The sequence below is a fragment of the Zeus faber genome (assembly GCF_960531495.2).
Source record: "Zeus faber genome assembly, chromosome: 12".
Classification (NCBI taxonomy): domain Eukaryota; kingdom Metazoa; phylum Chordata; class Actinopteri; order Zeiformes; family Zeidae; genus Zeus; species Zeus faber.
In genome coordinates, this window is record NC_137196.1 from 26,104,718 (window position 1) to 26,124,010 (window position 19,293).

A 19,293-nucleotide genomic window follows, 5' to 3' on the forward strand; every position below is an offset into this window, starting at 1 on the left:
CAGATCGGATCGTGGAAGGGTCAGAACGCACCGTTTAAATGTGAGATAAGAATGGAACTTGCAGTGAGTTCTTATGGGACAGTTGAGGTGCTATGGATGGTCATTCCTCACCAACCACTGCTGGGCTGTGGACAGATTGGACTCACTCAAATACTCCAAATACATAAAAGAAGAGTTGAAGGTCTACGACTCAAACCAAAGCACGAACTTTCCACCACCGTTGTGTTTTGGCCAATCACAAAACAGAACCGATTTACCTCAGCTCATTCTTTATAGGCCAAGCCTAGGGTCGGAGGCGGAGTGTGAGTCAGAACGGGCCGAGGTAAGGTCGGGGGCGGTGTCGGACTTGGTCGCCCATAGTACCCCTGAAACTGCCTGTTGGGGTGATTAGGGTTCTCCTGGAATCGAGCGCTGTTGGGGTTGTCGTGGAACCGGACGCCATTCGGGTTTTCCTGGAAACGGACGGTGTTGGGGTTGTCGTGAAAACGGGTGCTGTTGGGGTTCTCCTGGAAACGGACGCTGTTGGGGGGGTTCTCGTGGAAACGGGCAATGTTCTCCTGGAAACGGTTGCTGTTGGGGTTGTCGAGAAAACGGACGCTGTTGGGGTTCTCCTGGAAACGGCTGCCGTTGGGGTTCTCCTGGAAACAGCTGCTGCTGGGGTTGTCGTGGAAACGGGCGCTGTTGGGGTTCTCCTGGAAACGGGCGCTGTTGGGGTTCTCCTGGAAACGGCTGCCGATGGGGTTCTCCTGGAAACAGCTGGTGTTGGGGTTCTCCTGGAAACGGCTGCCGATGGGGTTCTCCTGGAAACAGCTGGTGTTGGGGTTCTCCTGGAAACGGCTGCCAAGGGGGTTCTCCTGGAAACAGCTGCTGTTGGGGTTCTCCTGGAAACGGGCGCTGTTAGGGTTCTCCTGGAAACAGCTGCTGTTGGGGTTGTCGTGGAAACGGGCACTGTTGGGGTTCTCCTGGAAACGGGTGCTGTTGGGGTTGTCGTGGAAACGGTTGCTGTTGTCGCTGTCGAAGCGGCCGCCGTTGTCATAGGAACGCTGGCTGTTGTGGAAGTCGGGGCTCGGCCCTCGGTCTTGGATGTGGACGATGTTAGAACCGCTCTTCCTCCTCAGAGTGGACTCGCGGCTGGAGGAGGCCACCGATTGGCAGTCGGAGCCGCCGTCGCTGCTAGCACCTGCCCCTTCGACGGGGGTGACTCTGATGGTGGTGACAGCTTGGGGGTGGGGGTGGAAGGGAGGGGCAAAGGTTGCACTGGGAGCAAAAGGTCCAGTGGAGCTATTGGAGTTTGGATTATAGTGAGGATTGGTGATATTGGGGTTACTGTTGTTACCGGGGTTCTGGCTGCTGTTGGGGTTGTTGGGGTTACTGGTGTGCAAGGGGTGGAGAGGGTGCACCACGTGGGGATGGTTGAGGTAAACTCCACCTCCCTCACCGCTCTCCGCACCCCCTCCTCCTCCCTCGCTCTCTGTCTCGGTCCCAGTCACGCTTCTCCTCCCGTCCAGTGACTCTTCGTCCCTCATCCAATCACAGCTCTCCGGGTGCCTGTTGAGGTCGTTGAGGGCGAAAGCTGACTGGCGCAGGGACGCCCGTTGGTCCGGCGGTTTCCATCGCCAGGAGCCGCTGCCGTCAGTGCTGGGCGGCTTGACCACCGGTTTGCCGCCCCCCCGGGACTCAGGATGGGCCTCCACGCGCACAATACTGCCGCTTCTCTCCAAGCCTCCTGAAGGGAACAAGCAAAACGTAAAGTTAAGGTTTCAATCATATTTACTTTTTCCACCATTTCCATTTCCACCTCCATTCAACCTATATGCAGCAAGCAGCTGTACATTCAGAGAAACCTACCACCTCCGCCCCCTCCCACTGCTCCCGTTGTAGAGGCAGGCGGGGAAGGGTCTTGGTCCGTTAGGGCACGGTAACGGATCGAGCCGGTGCAGCTCACAGTACTGCCTCCATCCTCTGACCGTGGTGAATGTAGCAGACCCTGCTGCTTGGATAAGGCTATCACCTGGAATGTGTAAAATGTACAAAGTCAATTGCAGACCTGAGGCAACTACCCCTACCCCGCTGCAGACTCTGCTGCTTGGTTAAGGCGACCACCTGGAATTTTGAGGAGGTAATATATGGGTCAATGATTACGTTTTAGAAAAAAGGGAATATCACCAACCAGCCAAATATAGCGGGCTCACGCTGTTGAAAGATTAAAAATATATAGATTTTCTGGGTTTTTCATGTTGGCAAAAAGGCCTGGTCAGATGGATTATCAACCCCTACTTTCCAAAGAATTTTCAAAAGCCATCTCTGAGATGTTCAATTTCAGATGGCAAGGGTTATGGACAGACGGACAAACTGACAAACAGAGATAGACAGACAGACAGACAGATAGAAAGATAGATTGATAGATAGGTAGGTAGGTAGGTAAATAGACCTGCATAAGGCGTGGCTGTCCTCCAGCACTTAGCGGCCTACAAGGGAGGTTGGTCTTCTCAGCCACTCTCAACCACTTCTCTCTTACTGAGCCGCCGCCATCCATGATGCTGTCCTCCGATTCGCTTTCCAGGTCCTTGGGGTTCGGGTTGTCTTCCTCAGGAATGTGAACTAACTGGGAGGAACCAGGCCGTGACTGGATAGACACTCTGGCTCCACCAGTCAGCCCGCTGCTGCCATTGTGGGAAAGGTGATTGTGATTGCCCATAGGAACCGAGCTCGCAGCTAGTTTCATGTACTGAGCTGGGATGTGGGCCCCGGCTCGGAGCTCCGCCTCCAGGCAAGTGGCTAAAGGTAGATGGGTCCCACCACGGAGCTCTGCCTCGAGGCCCATAGCAGAGGGTTCAGAGGAGCAGCGCAGCTCCATGTTATTTCTCTGAGGAGAGGAGGAGGAAGCTGGCCTCACACCGTCCATCACCTGCAGCGACAGCTTTCTGTTGTCATTCTTGTTCTTCCATTGGCTGAGCAGCTGTTTGGATCGCGTGGAGTCCATAGAGGCATGAATGGAGGCATGGCGCCGTGGAACTCGACCTTCCATGCCCTCCATTGAGGAGCCTCCATGGGACCTAGCGGGCAGAGATGAACTTCATTATCACCGAGACACAAGAAAGTCCCAGGTGGACTTGGTGAGGCGTCATAAAAGCTCAGGCCAGGTCACGTTCTAGCTAAAGGCAAAGCATGTCCCGTACAAATATGGCCGACAATGTAGTGTTTGCTGTGTTTTAAAGCTCTTTATAAAGCCAAACCGAAGAGAGAGGTTACCTTGGCAATGTGCTGCTGCTGAAGGTCATCATATTGTCATGGTTACCGAGTGGACTGGAGGGAGTTATCACTTCCACCTCGGCGCTGGCCCTCTTGAAGTTTGAAAGGGAGGGCTCGCGATAGGAGGAGCTCCGGGTCAGGATGGGCTCCGATTGGTTGGGCGACAGGGTGTGCGAGGAGGTGCGCGTCAGGATGGGCTCTGGTTGGCTCGGGGCCAGGGAGTGGTGGCCTGTCCGGGGCAAACTCAGAGTTAAACCGGATTTGACAGGTAGTAAACAAGCAGAGCATGCGCGGGGGCGAGGGGGAAACTGTCATAATTATACACTTTCGACGGCTGCATTCTCTTACAATGTCAGTAACCTCAACCCGACAAGTATTCGGACCATTTAACTGAGGGGAGATGTTTTTGATCATAATAATACATATGAATGCAAACACCTGGGTGGCTGTTGCTAACTGTTGATTGGCTGACGTTGGGGAGGGAGGAGAGAGGAGGTTCCCTCAGCGTGGGCGGGGGTGGTCGGCTCCTGGAGCGGTCCTTGCTCGGCTGGAAATTACCCACCGCATACACACCCTGCGTACGCGCTCACACACACACACACACACACACACACACACACACACACACACACACACACACCCATTCAAACACAATCCCACACACGTATATGTTGAGACACAGCCGAGCAGTTATCATGAAGCAGAACCTTGAACATGACAGAGTTTGGCTAGTTCGTACGGCTGTATCGGCTCCTCAGTCCTTCCCCATGACTGTTGCTAAGTAACTGGTGAATCTACGCCGGGCTGCAATGAAACAGGCCGCGTTGTTACGTTTGTAAAGGCATATCCGAAAGGAGAAACGCGCGCCGTGGCAGTTGTAAACCCAATGGGCTTGCTGGTTTTGGCAGAGAACATCGGTCCACCTTAACACGTGGCCGACAGCGACACAGGATGATCCACTCAGTGATGGAGAGGAAGAGAAGGGCAGAGAATGCGTGGGCGGTTTGAGGAGGCCATGTCAGATTGTGTGCGCTTGTGTGTCAGTATGTGTCACTTATTGTCTGTGTGTGTGTGTGTGAGTGTGTGTGCGCGTTTGTGTGCATGTATGTATGTATGTGTATGTGTGTGTGTGTGTGTGTGCGTGTGTGTATGCGTGCGCGTGTGTGTGTGTGTGTAGTGTGTGTGGGAGGAAGAGCAGGGTCCAGTTTGTGGGAGGATTGAATGTAATATGTCCTTAGAAGTCAGAGCGTGGAATCATCGCTTTGAGCGCAGAAAATACGTCTCATCTTAGCAAAGAGTGACTTAGCAAACCATGGGTTGCGACCCACTGCTGGGTCGCAGTATAGGGCAATGTGGGTCCAAGAACAACCCCATCAATACTTTTTACATACATTAATACCTTTTCGACTTTTATTGTGCAATTTACGATACTTGGGCAGATCTCTTGGACTATGTCTACATTGATTATTATGTTGATGTGATAAATGTGAAAGAGAAATTAATTAACAAATATTTAATATTTAAACTTATTCTCAATAAGTTGAAAGTATTTTAGTTTGAAAATATATTGGTTGGGTCTGGGGCAAAAATGTAACGCTACAGGTAAATCCAGAAGTTAGAGGATCTTGTCCATAGCACATTATATGAAAAAGTCTCTTGTGTTTTAAATTGTAGTTGTTAGCAGTTTTCTAAAATGGGGCCATGCCACTTGATGAGTAAGACCCGTATTAAGGAGGAGCAAACAGCACACCAGACAATTCAGTGTCAGTGTAATGACTAAATAAATCATAATAAAAAAAAAAAAAAGAAAAGAATATTCGCTTTTTTGAAGATCATGGTTTTACAGTTGCAGTTGCAGTACAGTTTTTCCCTCGTAGCAACATTACTGGTCACCAGAGGATCTCAAGCAGCCTATCAAAATAAGATGCGTTGAAGCACAATACTATCTAGTATGGAAGATTTGGTGGAATATGACGACAAATTCGGACGCCTTCAGCCTCCTTGAAACTCAAGGATTGCATGGTATGAATATATTTGTCATGTTTTTTAATATATATATATATATATATATATATATATATATATATGCAATCTATTATATGCCGTTTAACCCAACATTTCCAATATGAAAAATAAAATTGACATAGAAAAGAACTTGCGTCAAGGAGAAGATATCACCATTGGTACCAAAAACAATTTTTACCCGTCCCTAGAAGTGCATTGAAACAGCTATGTCTCAGCGGTAACGGTTGACATGACAACGGATTAAGACTGCGTGATTCTCTGCGTTACCAGATAGAAGGCGATCGCTCCTCCGAGTAACCAGCCGCAGTAGACGTCCACGGGGTGGTTCCGGAACTGGATGATCCTGGTCAGACCGGCCAGGATGGCCAGCATGACGAAGGTGAACACCAGCAGAGGTTTCAGCAGCTTGGCGGAGTCCGTCAGCACCGTGTTGAAGTACATCTGAAGCAAACACACGGAGGGTCACGCCAAAATGTGGAGAGAGGCGTCAAACGCTGCTTTCGCTTCGATTCCAAATCTTCCTTTGTGTCAGTTGGAAGAGTTAGAAACAAGCAGGATGAACAGCTTATTTCGTATTTAAAGATATTTGAAGCAACTGTACAACCAACCGTACACAATATTTTTGTCAACAAAAAAGCCCCCAAAAGCGTGACCCTTTCTGGCAAAGAAGCCTTTATGATCCGGCACCCATAATGGTGTACCACGTACTAACAACTACATGTGCATCCTATCGCCAGCATATTTTTGTGTGTGAGTTCAACAATTGATGAGGACATGTAAATATATCATTGTAGAGCTCAACCACTGGTCTTACTCGCCATTGTTTGTTCTTTTCCCTCTCGACCCGTTGAGCTTGCAATCTTTGTACTTTTCCGTACCTTTCCACATGCTATTTGAGCGTGCTATGATTTCCGACGTACTACACGCAAATTTAGGATACTAAATAATATGCTCGTATACCATCCCCATCATGCATCAGCAAACAGAATAAACCAAATATCCACATCCACTTTGAGCACCCAGCTTACATCAAATCACTGTGTGTGTGTGTGTGTGTGTCTGTGATTACACTTACAGAGATGTAGACAGCGGCAAAGGCAGCCAGAGTTGCATGCTGGGACGGAAATGACTTCCTAGAGAGAGAGAGAGAGAGAGAGAGAGAGAGGGAGAGAGGGAGAGAGAGAGAGAGAGTTATGCTAATCGTCATGCTGTCCATGTCTCCAAACTGACTGGACGGCCGAGGAGAACAGAGCTGAATATTCATCCACTACAAGGAAGTGACTTTCAAAGTAAGTGGGAACTGTGTGTGTAGGTGTGAGACTGTGCACGCATAAATGGTGCTTGTGTGCATATAGCTGTGTTTGTGCATGTCTGTGTGTATGTGGATATTGTGTCTGTGCATGTTTGTGAGAGAGTTTGTGTTTCTCTATATGTGTTTGGAAGTTGTGTGTGTTTCTAGTGTGTGTTTTTCACAGCAGGTGTTCAATAAATGTAGAGCATGTGTGGTCAGCATGATTAAAAAAAGGATGAAAAGTGACCTAAGGGGGGGGGGGGTGTGGGTGTGTGTGTGGGTGGGTGGGTGGAGGTGTGGGAGGGAGAGAGAGAGAGAGGCTCCACCTCCGATGGGCTCTGATGTGAGCAGGACACCCCGGGTCGACACGACCATTTTGGCCTCTTTACCTGCGCGATGCGACGCGTAAATAAACAGGAGTATATCCGTGTATCATTCCATCCTTTCATATCCCATTTAGAATCCAAAATCAGAAGTCATGGACTTTTTTTCCCCGCATGGGGGACCATGATGTTGTGAGTGTGGGGACGGCACCGTAGGGAGCACAGCGGAGAACCCTCACGCTCCCCGCCGCTCCCCGCCACCGAAGGACAGATGCGTGCACCGGCAGCATGGAGTAACCGTGCTGGTGCTCCATGCTGCTTCTACCGTAGTGTCGGGCCGTTCATGAACGATCCCATTCTTTTGAACGGCTCAAAAGACTTATTTTTTTCCAAATTTGACAGTTTTTATGTCTTTGTTTGTTTAAGTTGCTGTCTCCACTGCCGTCTGGTTCCCCATCACGCTGGCACCATGACAAGGCCCTTCTCCGACGTGTTTGACGTCCAATGTGACACACCAGAAAAAAAACTGCATTTCTCCTGGCAATGGGAAAGGCGTCAATCGCCTATTTTTAGCGGGTTGACCCGGGTTTAAAAAAGGAAAAAACAAAAAAAAAAAAGAAGGGGGGGGGGGGGTATTGCATAAGCCCCTTTCCCACTTGCACTGAAAGCCAAGCCGAGACACCTCTCGGGCGAGCGTGACGTACTGTATTCGGAACAGTCATCTTATGTGGGAACAGACTCAATAACGTCTCCATAAAGGAGGCCAATGTGGGAATGAGCACCTCCTGCCTTTGGCGGATATTTTTCATCCAGCAATGATACAGTTTCCGTGTGGGGAAAGGGGCTTAATTCAGCCTGTAGGGGGCAACAGCCACGTGGAGCCTTACTACAAGAGACATCTAGGAATAAAGATTACAAACAAAGCTGTGTGTGTGTGTGTGTGTGTGTGTCTGTCTGTGTGTGTCTGTGTGTGTGGGGTTCTAGCCTGATGCTAAAAACAGACACACAAAAGACAAAGGATCCTCACAGTCCCCACGCTCACTCTCTTGTTCAGTTAAATCCTTAATTTAACTTCCAGTGGTGACGTGACGAACAAGCTAAAATTAAGTACCGTATTTTCACGACCATAAGGCGCACCGTACTAAAAGGCGCAGTCTCAGTTATGTGTGCCATTACTGTATTTAACACACACATAAGGCGCACCGGATTATAGGGCGCGTGTTTTATATACCGGTACATATCCTCTACTACGTTTAAATACCTCTACTGCGTATTTAAAAATAGAGCGGGAGCAAAACTGAGTATGTTTGTGCTTTATTCATGTATTTATTACAAAGTATTAATCAAACCCATCGAAGTCATCATCCTCTGTTTCTGAATTAAACAGCTGCGCTAAATCAGACATGCCAGTTTCCCCTTCTTCGCTGTCAGAGTCACTTTCCGTGCCGTGCGGCTCCTCGGAAATGATGCCGGCTTTTGCGAAAGCTCGAACAACAGTGCCAGCAGACACGTTAGCCCAAGCATCTACAATCCATCCGCAAACTGTGGCGTAACTTGCCCGGCGCTGCCTTCCACTTTTCGTGAAACTGTGGTCTCCGTCGGTCATCCATCGCTCCCACGCCGCTCGCAGCCTTACTTTGAACGGCCGGTTCACACCGATGTCGAGCGGTTCCTTTGTCAGACCTCCCGGAATAACAGCAAGCACAGCGTTCATTTGTTTCACCTTGTTTTTCACATCGGCTGTGAGATGGGCACGCATGGAGTCACAGATTAACAGCGATGGTGATGCGTGGAAAAAACCACCTGGTCTCCTTACATACACCTCCCTCAGCCACTCTTTCATCATCTCCTCATCCATCCAGCCCTTTTCATTTGCCTTAATAACGACTCCAGCTGGAAAAGTCTCTTTAGGCAAAGTCTTTCTCTTAAAAATCACCATAGGCGGCAGTTTCTGTCCATTTGCGTGGCAGCCAAGCACAACAGTAAACGACGCCTTTTCATACCCCGTTGTGCGTATCGCTACCGTGCTGGTCCCCTTCTTCTCCACCGTGTGATTCACCGGGATGTCGAAAGTGAGCGGCACCTCGTCCATGTTGGTGATGTGGCTTGGCTGGATGCGTTTGTCGGCGATGTGTTTGCTGCAGTAGGAGTGGAAGCTCGCCAGCTTTTCATTATAATCCGCCGGACGTTGCTGCGCTGCTGTAGTCCTGGTCCGGATGGAAAAATGGCACCGTTTCATAAAACGAAAGCACCACGACGGACCTCCTTGAAAATGTTCAATTTTCATTTCTTCCGCTAGCGTTACTGCTTTTAGTCGAACAGTGACCGTCGAAACGCTCGCCCCACTCGTTCTTTGCTCGATGATCCACCGCTCGAGTCTTTCCTCCAACTCGGGCCACCTCGCCTTATGTCCGCGGAACACACATAGGGCGCACCGCACTATAGGGCGCGCCGCACATTTTGAGGAAAAAAATAGACGTTTATATGCGCCTTATAGTCGCGAAAATACGGTACTAAATCATCTCATATTGCACGCACGCACCTACACACACACACACACACCCACACCCACACACACACACGCTCACCTCCCAGCGTTGATGAGTCCTACATCTTGTCCAGAGCAGATGTCTTCCAGTATGAAGGACTCGTCGCAGCTCGAAATGTTGATGTGCGTCAGGTTGGGCTTGCACACGTCCAGCCAGTAGGGGGCGTGCTGCCCGGTGGACAGCTGGAGCACGTCCGTTATCAGCGCCGTTACGCACAGGCCGAAAATATGGACGCCTGCAAGGCACGGTCGGCATCAGGCACCGGACACTTTGTGATAAATTACTAAGGAATAAAAGCCCTTTCCATTTATATAACCACTTTCAGAACACCACGAGAACCATGGCGATACTGTGTATACTGAGTGTTCGAGACCACTGATGGATTTTAGTTGTAAACTCTTCTCGTCAATTGCAATAACGAGCGCAATTTTAACCCAAATCTCTGCAACATTTGCGAAGATTGCCGCAACTTTTGCCTATGAAATATCAAAATTAACGGACCGCTTCGGAAGGCGTTGTGAGCAGTTCACGCCAGGCGCTCCTCCTATCTCGTAATCTGAACTCGCCATTGCACAGTAGATGTTTAGCGTCCTATTTCTGACAGAGGACCGTGTCCTGACAGGAGGGGATCCACAATGACCGCTTCACACTGGAGGTCAGTGTCATGAAACCAGAAGGTGTTCAGACCGGGGGAGGCCCTTGACTTCTCTGTGAAATGTGGGTTTGTGAAGCCCTTTGAGACTGTATTGTGATTAAGGGCTATATAAATAAACTTCGACGTGTGTGTGTGTGTGTGTGTGCGTGCGCGTGTGCGTGTGTGTGTTCTCACCTATAAAGCGTACAGCCCTGCGGATGTAGGAGTTGAAGTTACAGCCGGCGGCATTGATGTTGGCCTCCGTCTGTGTGCCGGACGACCTCCTGGACAGATAGCAGTACAGAATCGCTTCTCCTATCAAGATCTGGTGGGAGAAAGACGGACGGACGGACGGGGGTGCTGCATCACTTAACCAGCCGATCAGTCTGCGGAATTAGATCTACGTCAGCAAAGTCAATCTAGTAATAGGTATTTGCAGAGAAAAAGTATCGCAAAGGAAAATCTTTTTTTTTCCGGCTTGTTCCTTGTTACAGCGTTCAGTGACCTGGAAGCCGACGTGCTTCTGTCACTGTGTATCATGTACTCCCACGGGGGATGGGCCATTTAGATGAACGCTGTCAAGTACATCTAAAAACTGTAGCCCGATCGCAGGACATTTTACGAGACTGCATGTACAAAATACATCAGAGATAGATGGAGCTTGTCTATTGTTCATTTTATTTTCATTCATATTTATTACAGTGTGTCCATATTCTTACTTTCTGTACTTAATGTTTCCCCGTGTCATGTTCCCTCACTGAGAAGCTGTTACCCCAACATCTCTCCCATGGTGATCCGTAAAGTACTATCTTATCGCTTATCTTACTTTTATTCCAGTTTTGAACAGTTTGTCACACGATATCACAAAAACTCCATATCTTTTCTTCAATTCCCATATTCAAATCATCCAATGACAGAGCACCAAGGTGACTAAAAATGAATTCTGGATCCAATTGCCCCCGAAATAAAACGTTCCCCCCCCGCCCCTGACTGACTGGCGAGCATGTTTTTGATTGACAGCTCAAACGGAACCAGAACTAGAATAGCAAAGCAAGCCTTTGAGACGGACAATTCTGAAATAACCAAGATACGAGAAGAAGTGCAAGCTCGGAAAAAATTGTGAGAAAAGAGACTCCCGCAAAAAATAAAAATAATCACTCAATAAACTAAATTCAATTCCAAGTCAGTGCGCAGGAGCAGGAGGCTCGTTTGAACATTTTTGAGAGGCGCTACTATCACTTTTTAAAAAACATTTTTTATAGATTTGCGCTGTGGAATTGTGGTGGAATACATATGAGGCCCTTCGCAAAAATGTTTTCCTTGGGTCATTGTTCAATATTAATGACAAAGGACTAATTCCGTGACAGTCCATCACCCAGTTTATTTATAATCGGGCCCGTGAAACTCTGAACTCAGCCGGGTTGAAGTGAGAGACAGGGAATAAAAGAAGAGAAAGATACCGGAGACGGGAGGCAGATAAAAGACGGAGTAAGCGAGGAGCAGGAGAGAGAGAGAGAGAGAATGTTTAGGTGTGCACCGTGCAGTATATAAATATAAAACCTCCGTGATCCAGATTGGCCCGCTAAGCCTCTCTCGGCATTTGATGTAGAGCGAGAAAGGAACGACAGGAGCTGGAAAAACATTTTTTGAAAAGTGTTGATGCTCAGGGGTCTGCATGTGCAGCCTGCTCCACACCGGCCAGGCCGCCGTGTCAGGACGGCCGCCGGCCTTAAGAGTTTCATTTTCCGAAATAACTCACCTTCCACTTTCAAGACCAACATTCTGATCTCAAATGCCGAGGCACGGTTGTTGTTTTTTTTTTTTTATGACACCATCCGACCCGACATGCTGGTGATGCATGTGCAGTAGATGATGCATCTGCAGAGCAAATGTTAGAACAACAGCTTGCGTAAGCCAGACAGTCTCGCTCTAAGTTAAAGGAGCAATTTGAGCTCTGTATTCCTCCCAACGCAAGTCGGGCATTTTTTTTGTCTTGAAGCGCTAACCAGGGAAATAGGCTATTAGACTCTCTGGTTTTCGACAATTCATATCTCAGTCTGCTTGATCTGACTAATCGTAGGGTGTATGGCTCAGATGTGTTATTAGCACTTCACATACTGCTGGTGTGCAGCATGAAGGGCTGTGAAGGACAGTCTTCTAATATCGATATCGTGACGGGAGACTAGACACCGTCTGGGATTATGGTTATCGTGATATTGTGATTTAGATAAAGGCTGCATAACAGTAAAGTAACCCCTCTACCTGCTTGGTCATAATATCCACATTACTAGTGAGCGCGTATCTTATGAATGAATCAATAATCGTCCGCCAAAATGGGATATTTTGTCAATATCGCCTAGCCCTATGAGAGCGGTTTAATTTAAAGGTTTGGTTACAGTGGCGGTGGGAGCAGCGAAGGCCAGGCTGAAGAGCAGCAGCAGGGGACAGACTTCCTGTCTGGGCAGGATGTAGGGCAGAGACAGGCTGCGGTCATTACAGCTGTACCCAGAATGCACCGGCTGGAACAGGTCGGTCAGCTCCAGGAAGTACAGGCTGACCACCGAGGAGGCCAGGATAGGCAGCTGAAAAAGAAGAGAACAGCCGATGTCAGGAGTGCGCATTTAGAGGAAATAGAAACCCCGCCTGCCCGGTTTACGGTTGCCAACCGGAGGCCGAGAACAGTGAGATGGAGCAGAAACGGCCGAGAGCCCGGCTCAGATGTTGGAGCCAAAGAATCTGGAAAAATATCTGCCAACAGCAAAGACGTTTCATAATCCTTCAAAACGGCCTCCCCCGCACTAGTTTCTCCTTTCCGAGGACGGCGGAGGTGAAGACCCGCCCACGGCGACCGGGATGGGTCATTCGGACGGAGCGTCAACGCGCCCTTCTCTCGGGGGGAAGTTGTTCCACCGTCACATAGCGTCGTCACTGTGCCAAAGATTAGGAACAGTTGCCTTTTTATGTTAATGCTCTCGTGTAGTAACAGCAATGTCGGTTAAGAATCGCAGTGGTCCTCGGTTTGATTTTCCAGGATGAAGAATTTAAGTCTGAGTTTATGTATTGGGTTGCAGCTGGTCGGGCTTAGGATTGGGTTCGGGGTGGCTAATGACCAGGTACGGATCCGGGAGGCGTTAGTGACGGAACCCCGGCTGTCCTCGGTGGGCCCAGGGTTGGGAAGGACACAAGCTTGTTGAAAAAAAAAAAAACCATCGTAATGGGTTCGGGCAGTCGAGAATCCCCGCAGGAGCTTCCGCACAGCTGGCCTTTGTCAGGAACGGTTTCGGAAGGAAGGGAATATCAACTAACCACCTCGCCGTGGGGGGGCTGACCCTTGTTGGGAGGCAGGATCTCTGAGTTCCCTTGCATTATGCCTTGGGGCTATTTTACATCAGCTTTAAAGACGCTAAGAGCTCCACGTTAGACAGGACTGGTCGGTTACATCACCACACACACACACACACACACACACACACACACACACACAAAACTTGTGTCCAGGCACGACACCAAACCGGAGAGGATTTGGTAGCCGTGTGTTCCCCTAAATCTGTTGGGATTTTTTAATCAAATCCTCATTGTCTGTGCTCACAGGCTGGCACCGTACCACAATAGGAGGCGCAGACAGGTACCAGACAGACAGACAGGGAGTGGCAGGTAGATAAGCAGATAGAGGAGCAGACAGTAGCAGGCATTTAAAAAAAAAAAAGTAAGGACACAAACAAACCTCGGCGCACATTTGAAATCAGGGGAAGCGCAGAGATGTTTTCTTTTCCCTGCGCTTAACGTCTCCGGTTGAGAACGCGGAGATACAAAAATATATCCCATTCAGAGTGCTACGTTGCCTGGCAACGGCCAACTCGGGCTGTTTAGTGGGTAGGACGGTGCGACTGCATGTGTGTGAGATGGAAAACAGTGAGAGAGGGACCATCTCTCACCGTTCTCCCTCAGACATCGGCAAACGTAAAGATCTCTTCGCGGGCTTTCGGAAACGGTGCGTTCTGGCCCGAGACGGGCTCGGTGAGGAGGGGGTCCGGTCCGGGCGAACGAGCGTCCCCACGCCCCGAGGTGCTTCACGTCACGGAATCAGGCGAGTCCGGACGAGAGTCCCCAAAACGGTCACCTTCACACCGGGGACGAGGCTCACGCCCAAAACGGGACGGGAGAGTTTATTCCCAGCGTTGAGGTTCGGCGGACGGACACAGAATACCACCGTCGGGCTGGTGACGTAACACGGGCAAAAATATCGACCCCTCACAACCTGAACTAATAGACGACGCTTCCCAGGCCCTCCGCCTGTTGATGTCACACAAATCGCACGGATGTTCACTTGATTTTATTCGCATTGGGTCACGTACTGACGTGGACTCGCTTAGAATCACGCTTTGCGGTTGACACTCTGCACCAGGTGCGCTCCTACGGCGAAACCACTTGAGGAACGAGCACCTTCCACGTGACTCGCTGCAAATGTCAGAGGTAAACATCGAGGAAAATCATCCGTGATGGAGCGGCGTTCGCCGAGGCTCCCACTTTCTGATTATCGCTCGATAGTTAGGATGACGATCTCGGCGGCGGAGCGCGGAATTATCAAACGGTTAAATGTATTTCTCCATGCGGGTCTAACCGGAGAGCGGCTACAGGCCGTCGATAATGCGACCTGGCAAACGACGGCGTCGCACGCTTATTCAGGCGCAGGCAGAGCAAGTATTCACACATTCAATCTTGATGCGTCGCGTTTCGATGCTCGGTGAGTTACGGTTCATGGCCCGGTTATGGCCTTACACCGACCCGGCGGGCGTCCCGTTTCGCCGAGGTCCCCTGTCTGACAAATCAGAGCGTTTTTTCAGAGAGATAACAGAAGCCGACTACTGCGGGGGGGGACAACAACAACAGCAAACACGATCTCACGTGACATCACTCCCTCCCTTTTGTTATTCTGCCACCGGCGTTTTGGGGTCGTGGTGAAGAAGGCGACGCTCTGTTGTTTTTTTTTATGTGCCGACCTCGGGGACACATTGACACAATATTGAGCCACATCTTCAGCGTCGTGTGGTTGCACGGCCACGACAGTACCAGGCTCGGGCTTGTCGGGTTTGTAATAAGATTTGAGGTTATTGTGGAGCGGCAGCCTTGGTTAGACATCAGTAAGCACTGCCTGCCCCCTGCTAGTTCCACCCTCCGCATTGTGCTCAGAGCCTAAACAGACAGGCCCCGAAAAAAAAAAAATTAAAAAAGGACCCGACTGAGGGGAGGCAGAGCTTGATTCTGTCATGCCTGTCGTTAATTTAGTGTGAGTCAGTCAGCAAATCAATCAATCAATCAATCAATCAATCAGTGAGCCAGGCATTCAGTCAGGTAGTCAGTCAATCTGCTATTCGGCTAACAAGCCTGTCAGTCACTAGGCATCCAGCCTGTCAGGCAACCAAACAGCCACTCACTCAAGCCAATTGAAAGGATTGACAGGATAGAGATGCAGGGGGAGAGGAACGCTGCAGCGCAGGGCGCAGACGCTGAGGGAAACAAACAAGCAGAGAGAAGCCACATGTCACTGGCATGGGCACAATGGAAACAGTGCAGCAGTCTATGGCAGCCAGTCAGTAGCCAACCAGCCAGTCAGTAGCCAACCAGCCAGTAAGAGGTCAACCAGCCGGCCAGTCAGTAGCCAACCAGCCAGTCTGTAGCCAACCAACCAGTCAGAGGTCAACCAGCCAGCCAGTCAGTAGCCAACCAGCCAGTCAGTAGCCAACCAGCCAGCCACTCAGTAGCCAACCAGCGAGTCAGTAGCTAACCAACCAGCCAGTCAGTAGCTAACCAGCCAGTCAGTAGCCAACCACTCAGTAGCCAACCAGCGAGTCAGTAGCTAACCAACCAGCCAGTCAGTAGCCAATAAGCCAGTGAGTAGTCAACCAACCAACCAGTCAGCAGGCAACCAACCAGCTGGTCAGTAGCCAACCAGCCAGTCAGTAATCGATGAACCAGCCAGTCAGTAGCCAACCAGCCAGTCTCTAGCCAACCAGCCAATCACTAGTCAATCAACCAGCCAGTCAGTAGCCAACCAGTCAGTCAGTAGTCAACCAACCAGCCAGTCAGTAGCCAACCACTCAGTCAGTAGTCAACCAACCAGCCAGTCATTAGCCAATCAGCCAGTCAGTAGCAAATCAGTCAGCCAGTCATTACTCAAACAGCCATTCAGTGGTCAACCCTAACCAGCCAGTCAGTAGCCAAACAGCCATTCAGTAGTCAACCAGCCAGTCAGTAACCTGTGGGGGGGATTAATCTCTATCCTCCTCCAGTAAATCAAAACATACGAGAAATCTGTTCATATGAAAGCCATCGATGGACAGACAGGCAGGCAGGCAGGCAGGCAGGCAGGCAGGCAGGCAGGCAGGCAGACAGACAGACAGACAGACAGACAGACAGACAGACAGACAGACAGACAGACAGACAGACAGACAGACAGATAGATAGATAGATAGATAGATAGATAGATAGATAGATAGATAGATAGATAGATAGATATATAGATAGATAGATAGATAGATAGATAGATAGACAGACAGACAGACAGACAGACAGACAGACAGACAGACAGACAGACAGACAGACAGACAGACAGACAGACAGACAGATAGATAGATAGATAGATAGATAGATAGATAGACAGACAGACAGACAGACAGACAGACAGACAGACAGACAGATAGTTGGATAGATAGATAGACAGACAGACAGACAGACAGACAGACAGATAGATAGATAGATAGATAGATAGATAGATAGATGGACAGACAGACAGATAGTTGGACAGGCAGGCAGACAGGCAGACAGACAGACTTCACCTCCACAAAATAAAAGCAGGGCAGCAGCGTCACACTGTCCTTCGTCTCCTTCCCGCCTTTGAGCCGCTCCTTGGCACGAGACATCGCGAGCGGCCGCTGGTCTCCCCGGTAACCGGGAGACAGGGAGTTGTATTTGATCCCCGTCTTAATTTTGGCGAACTCACGGAGCGCGAGCCTCGAGCCCCGGGCTGCCGTTAACGGCGTCCCATCGCCGGTCGAACGACCCGGCGCTCTGCGCTCGCCCGTCTCACCGCAGCCCCGCGCGCTCCCACGGAAGAACGGCTCCCGGGCGCGGGGACGTTCTCCTCCCAAAATGTCCACGGTGCGTGTCGAGGCTTCCACTTGTTACGCACGGTACACGTCTCGCGTCTCACCACCTTCTCACGGTGTGCGTGCGTGCGTGCTCCCGTGCGTGCGCGTGGTCAAAGCCCCCCCCGCCCCCGCCCCCCAGCCGCAGCTGCTGCAGGTGTGGGGGTGGTGGTGGTGGTGGTGGTGGTGGGGGCGGGGGTGGTGGGCGAGGGGGCGTCGGCAGGGGCGAATAAACTGATCGATCGGGGTGTGACGTCACAAGTGTGCTAAAAACCTATTTATCCTGCACGCGTGGCGCGCATGCATGCATGCGTGTGTGCGTGTGCGGGCGTATGTGCGTGTGCGCGGTGGGTGGATTCCTCCACCCGCTCACCGTAAATCAATGCACGTCGACGCGTGGAAATGTGGGACAGTGGGTCATGTGACAGACACACCCCCCGGGGACAAGCGGGACATGCTATGGCCCGAGGACTGGGACCATATGCGGGGACATGATGACACAGGATGTAAAACCATAGTAGAACATCTATCTATCTATCTATCTATCTATCTATCTATCTATCTATCTATCTATCTATCTATCTATCTATCTGTCTGTCTGTCCAACTATCTGTCTGTCTGTCCATCTATCTATCTATCTATCTATCTATGTCTGTCCAACTATCTGTCTGCCTGCCTGTCTGTCTATATATCTATCTATCTATCTATCTATCTATCTATCTATCTCTGTCTGTCTGTCTGTCTGTCTGTCTGTCTGTCTGTCTGTCTGTCTGTCTGTCTGTCTGTCTGTCTGTCTGTCTGTCTGTCTGTCTGTCTGTCTGTCTGTCTGTCTGTCTGTCTGTCTATTCATCTATCTATCTGTCTGTCGGGGGATAAGATATAAAGATAACCATCGACAGGATAGAATATATATCGGTTAGAGTTAGGGTTAGGGTTAGGGTCTACTGGGGTAAACAAATCACTAGTGTAAATCACTGGTGTCAGACTGTAAGACCAACAGTGCTGGCTGCACTGTTGGTCTTACAGTCTGACACTAGTGATCTTCTAAGATATCTTATCTTATCTTATCTTATCTTAAATAGGTGATGATGTTGTGTTGTAGTGTGATTTAATATCGTACCAGATTTTAGCAAATTGACATCCACTGGGGCACACGGGGAGATTGTCGGCCAATTGTCTTTTTTGTTTTGTAGGATTAGATATGATGATGTTATGACGTGATATTCAATTTGATACGGTACAACACGACACGCCACAAAACCATAGGTTCTGTTTTTATTTGACATGACATTCTAATTCAAATTTCCTGGCTATGACTGATTAGCTTCTTAAATGCAGAATGTATTTGTAAACGTCGCGTTTTGGGGTATGATGAACCCCTGAGACGGCAAAAAAACATTGAAAAGGACTGGAGAGACTCCTCCCGTTATAGAGGAGAACGAATACACTTCATCGCTTAAAGTTCAATTCACTTACACGACTCGTCAAACAAACAACAAACGGAAAAGTGACGGGAACGAAAGACAAGGAGGAGGACAGAGAAGAACCGGGGGCAAGACCGACCTGCGGTTTGATTCTCATGCTGTCGTCATGGCACCGGGTCAGGGAGGCCGGGGGAAAGATGGGATCGCTCCGGTACGACGGACGCTCCGGGAGGGGGGGGGCGATGGTTGTCGGTTCGATTCCGCTCTCCCTCCTCGTAGTTTTGGACTCTACAGTAACGTTACAGCGCTCCGTCGTCAGTAATAGATTCTGGGCCAACTGGAATTATGCCGGTCCAACAGGGAATCTCTCTCTCTCTCTCTCTCTCTCTCTCTCTCTCTCTCTCTCTCTCTCTCTCTCTCTCGCACGCACACGTCATTTTATATGATCCCTTGTTACGTTTTAACCGTGTGAATGAATCCTAATATCTCGTGATGAGTCGTGAGACCAACGAGGTCATACGGCTTGTGTGCCCTCTTTACACTCAGAGGTTAAACGTGACCCCTGATACCTCTGCAGATCCTTCCCTGTGTAACCACCAGAGGGCAGCGTTTAGCAGGGGGGGGCCGACTCCCGCCCGGCGCTACATACT

At 49.8% G+C, this 19,293-nt stretch overlaps 1 protein-coding gene across 1 annotated transcript; it reads right to left on the bottom strand.

Moving 5' to 3' along the window:
- Nucleotides 1–263: 263 nt before the first annotated feature.
- plppr4a (phospholipid phosphatase related 4a) lies at nt 264–16,994 on the bottom strand (the record flags this gene model as incomplete). The annotated part of the gene is given in 13 exon segments (XM_080011354.1): nt 264–398; nt 944–955; nt 957–1,723; nt 1,852–2,011; nt 2,432–3,056; nt 3,253–3,481; nt 3,691–3,826; nt 5,545–5,718; nt 6,353–6,410; nt 9,480–9,675; nt 10,270–10,399; nt 12,471–12,656; nt 16,911–16,994. Coding segments are annotated over 13 exon segments (2,892 nt in total).
- Between the last annotated feature and the right edge of the window lie 2,299 nt (nt 16,995–19,293).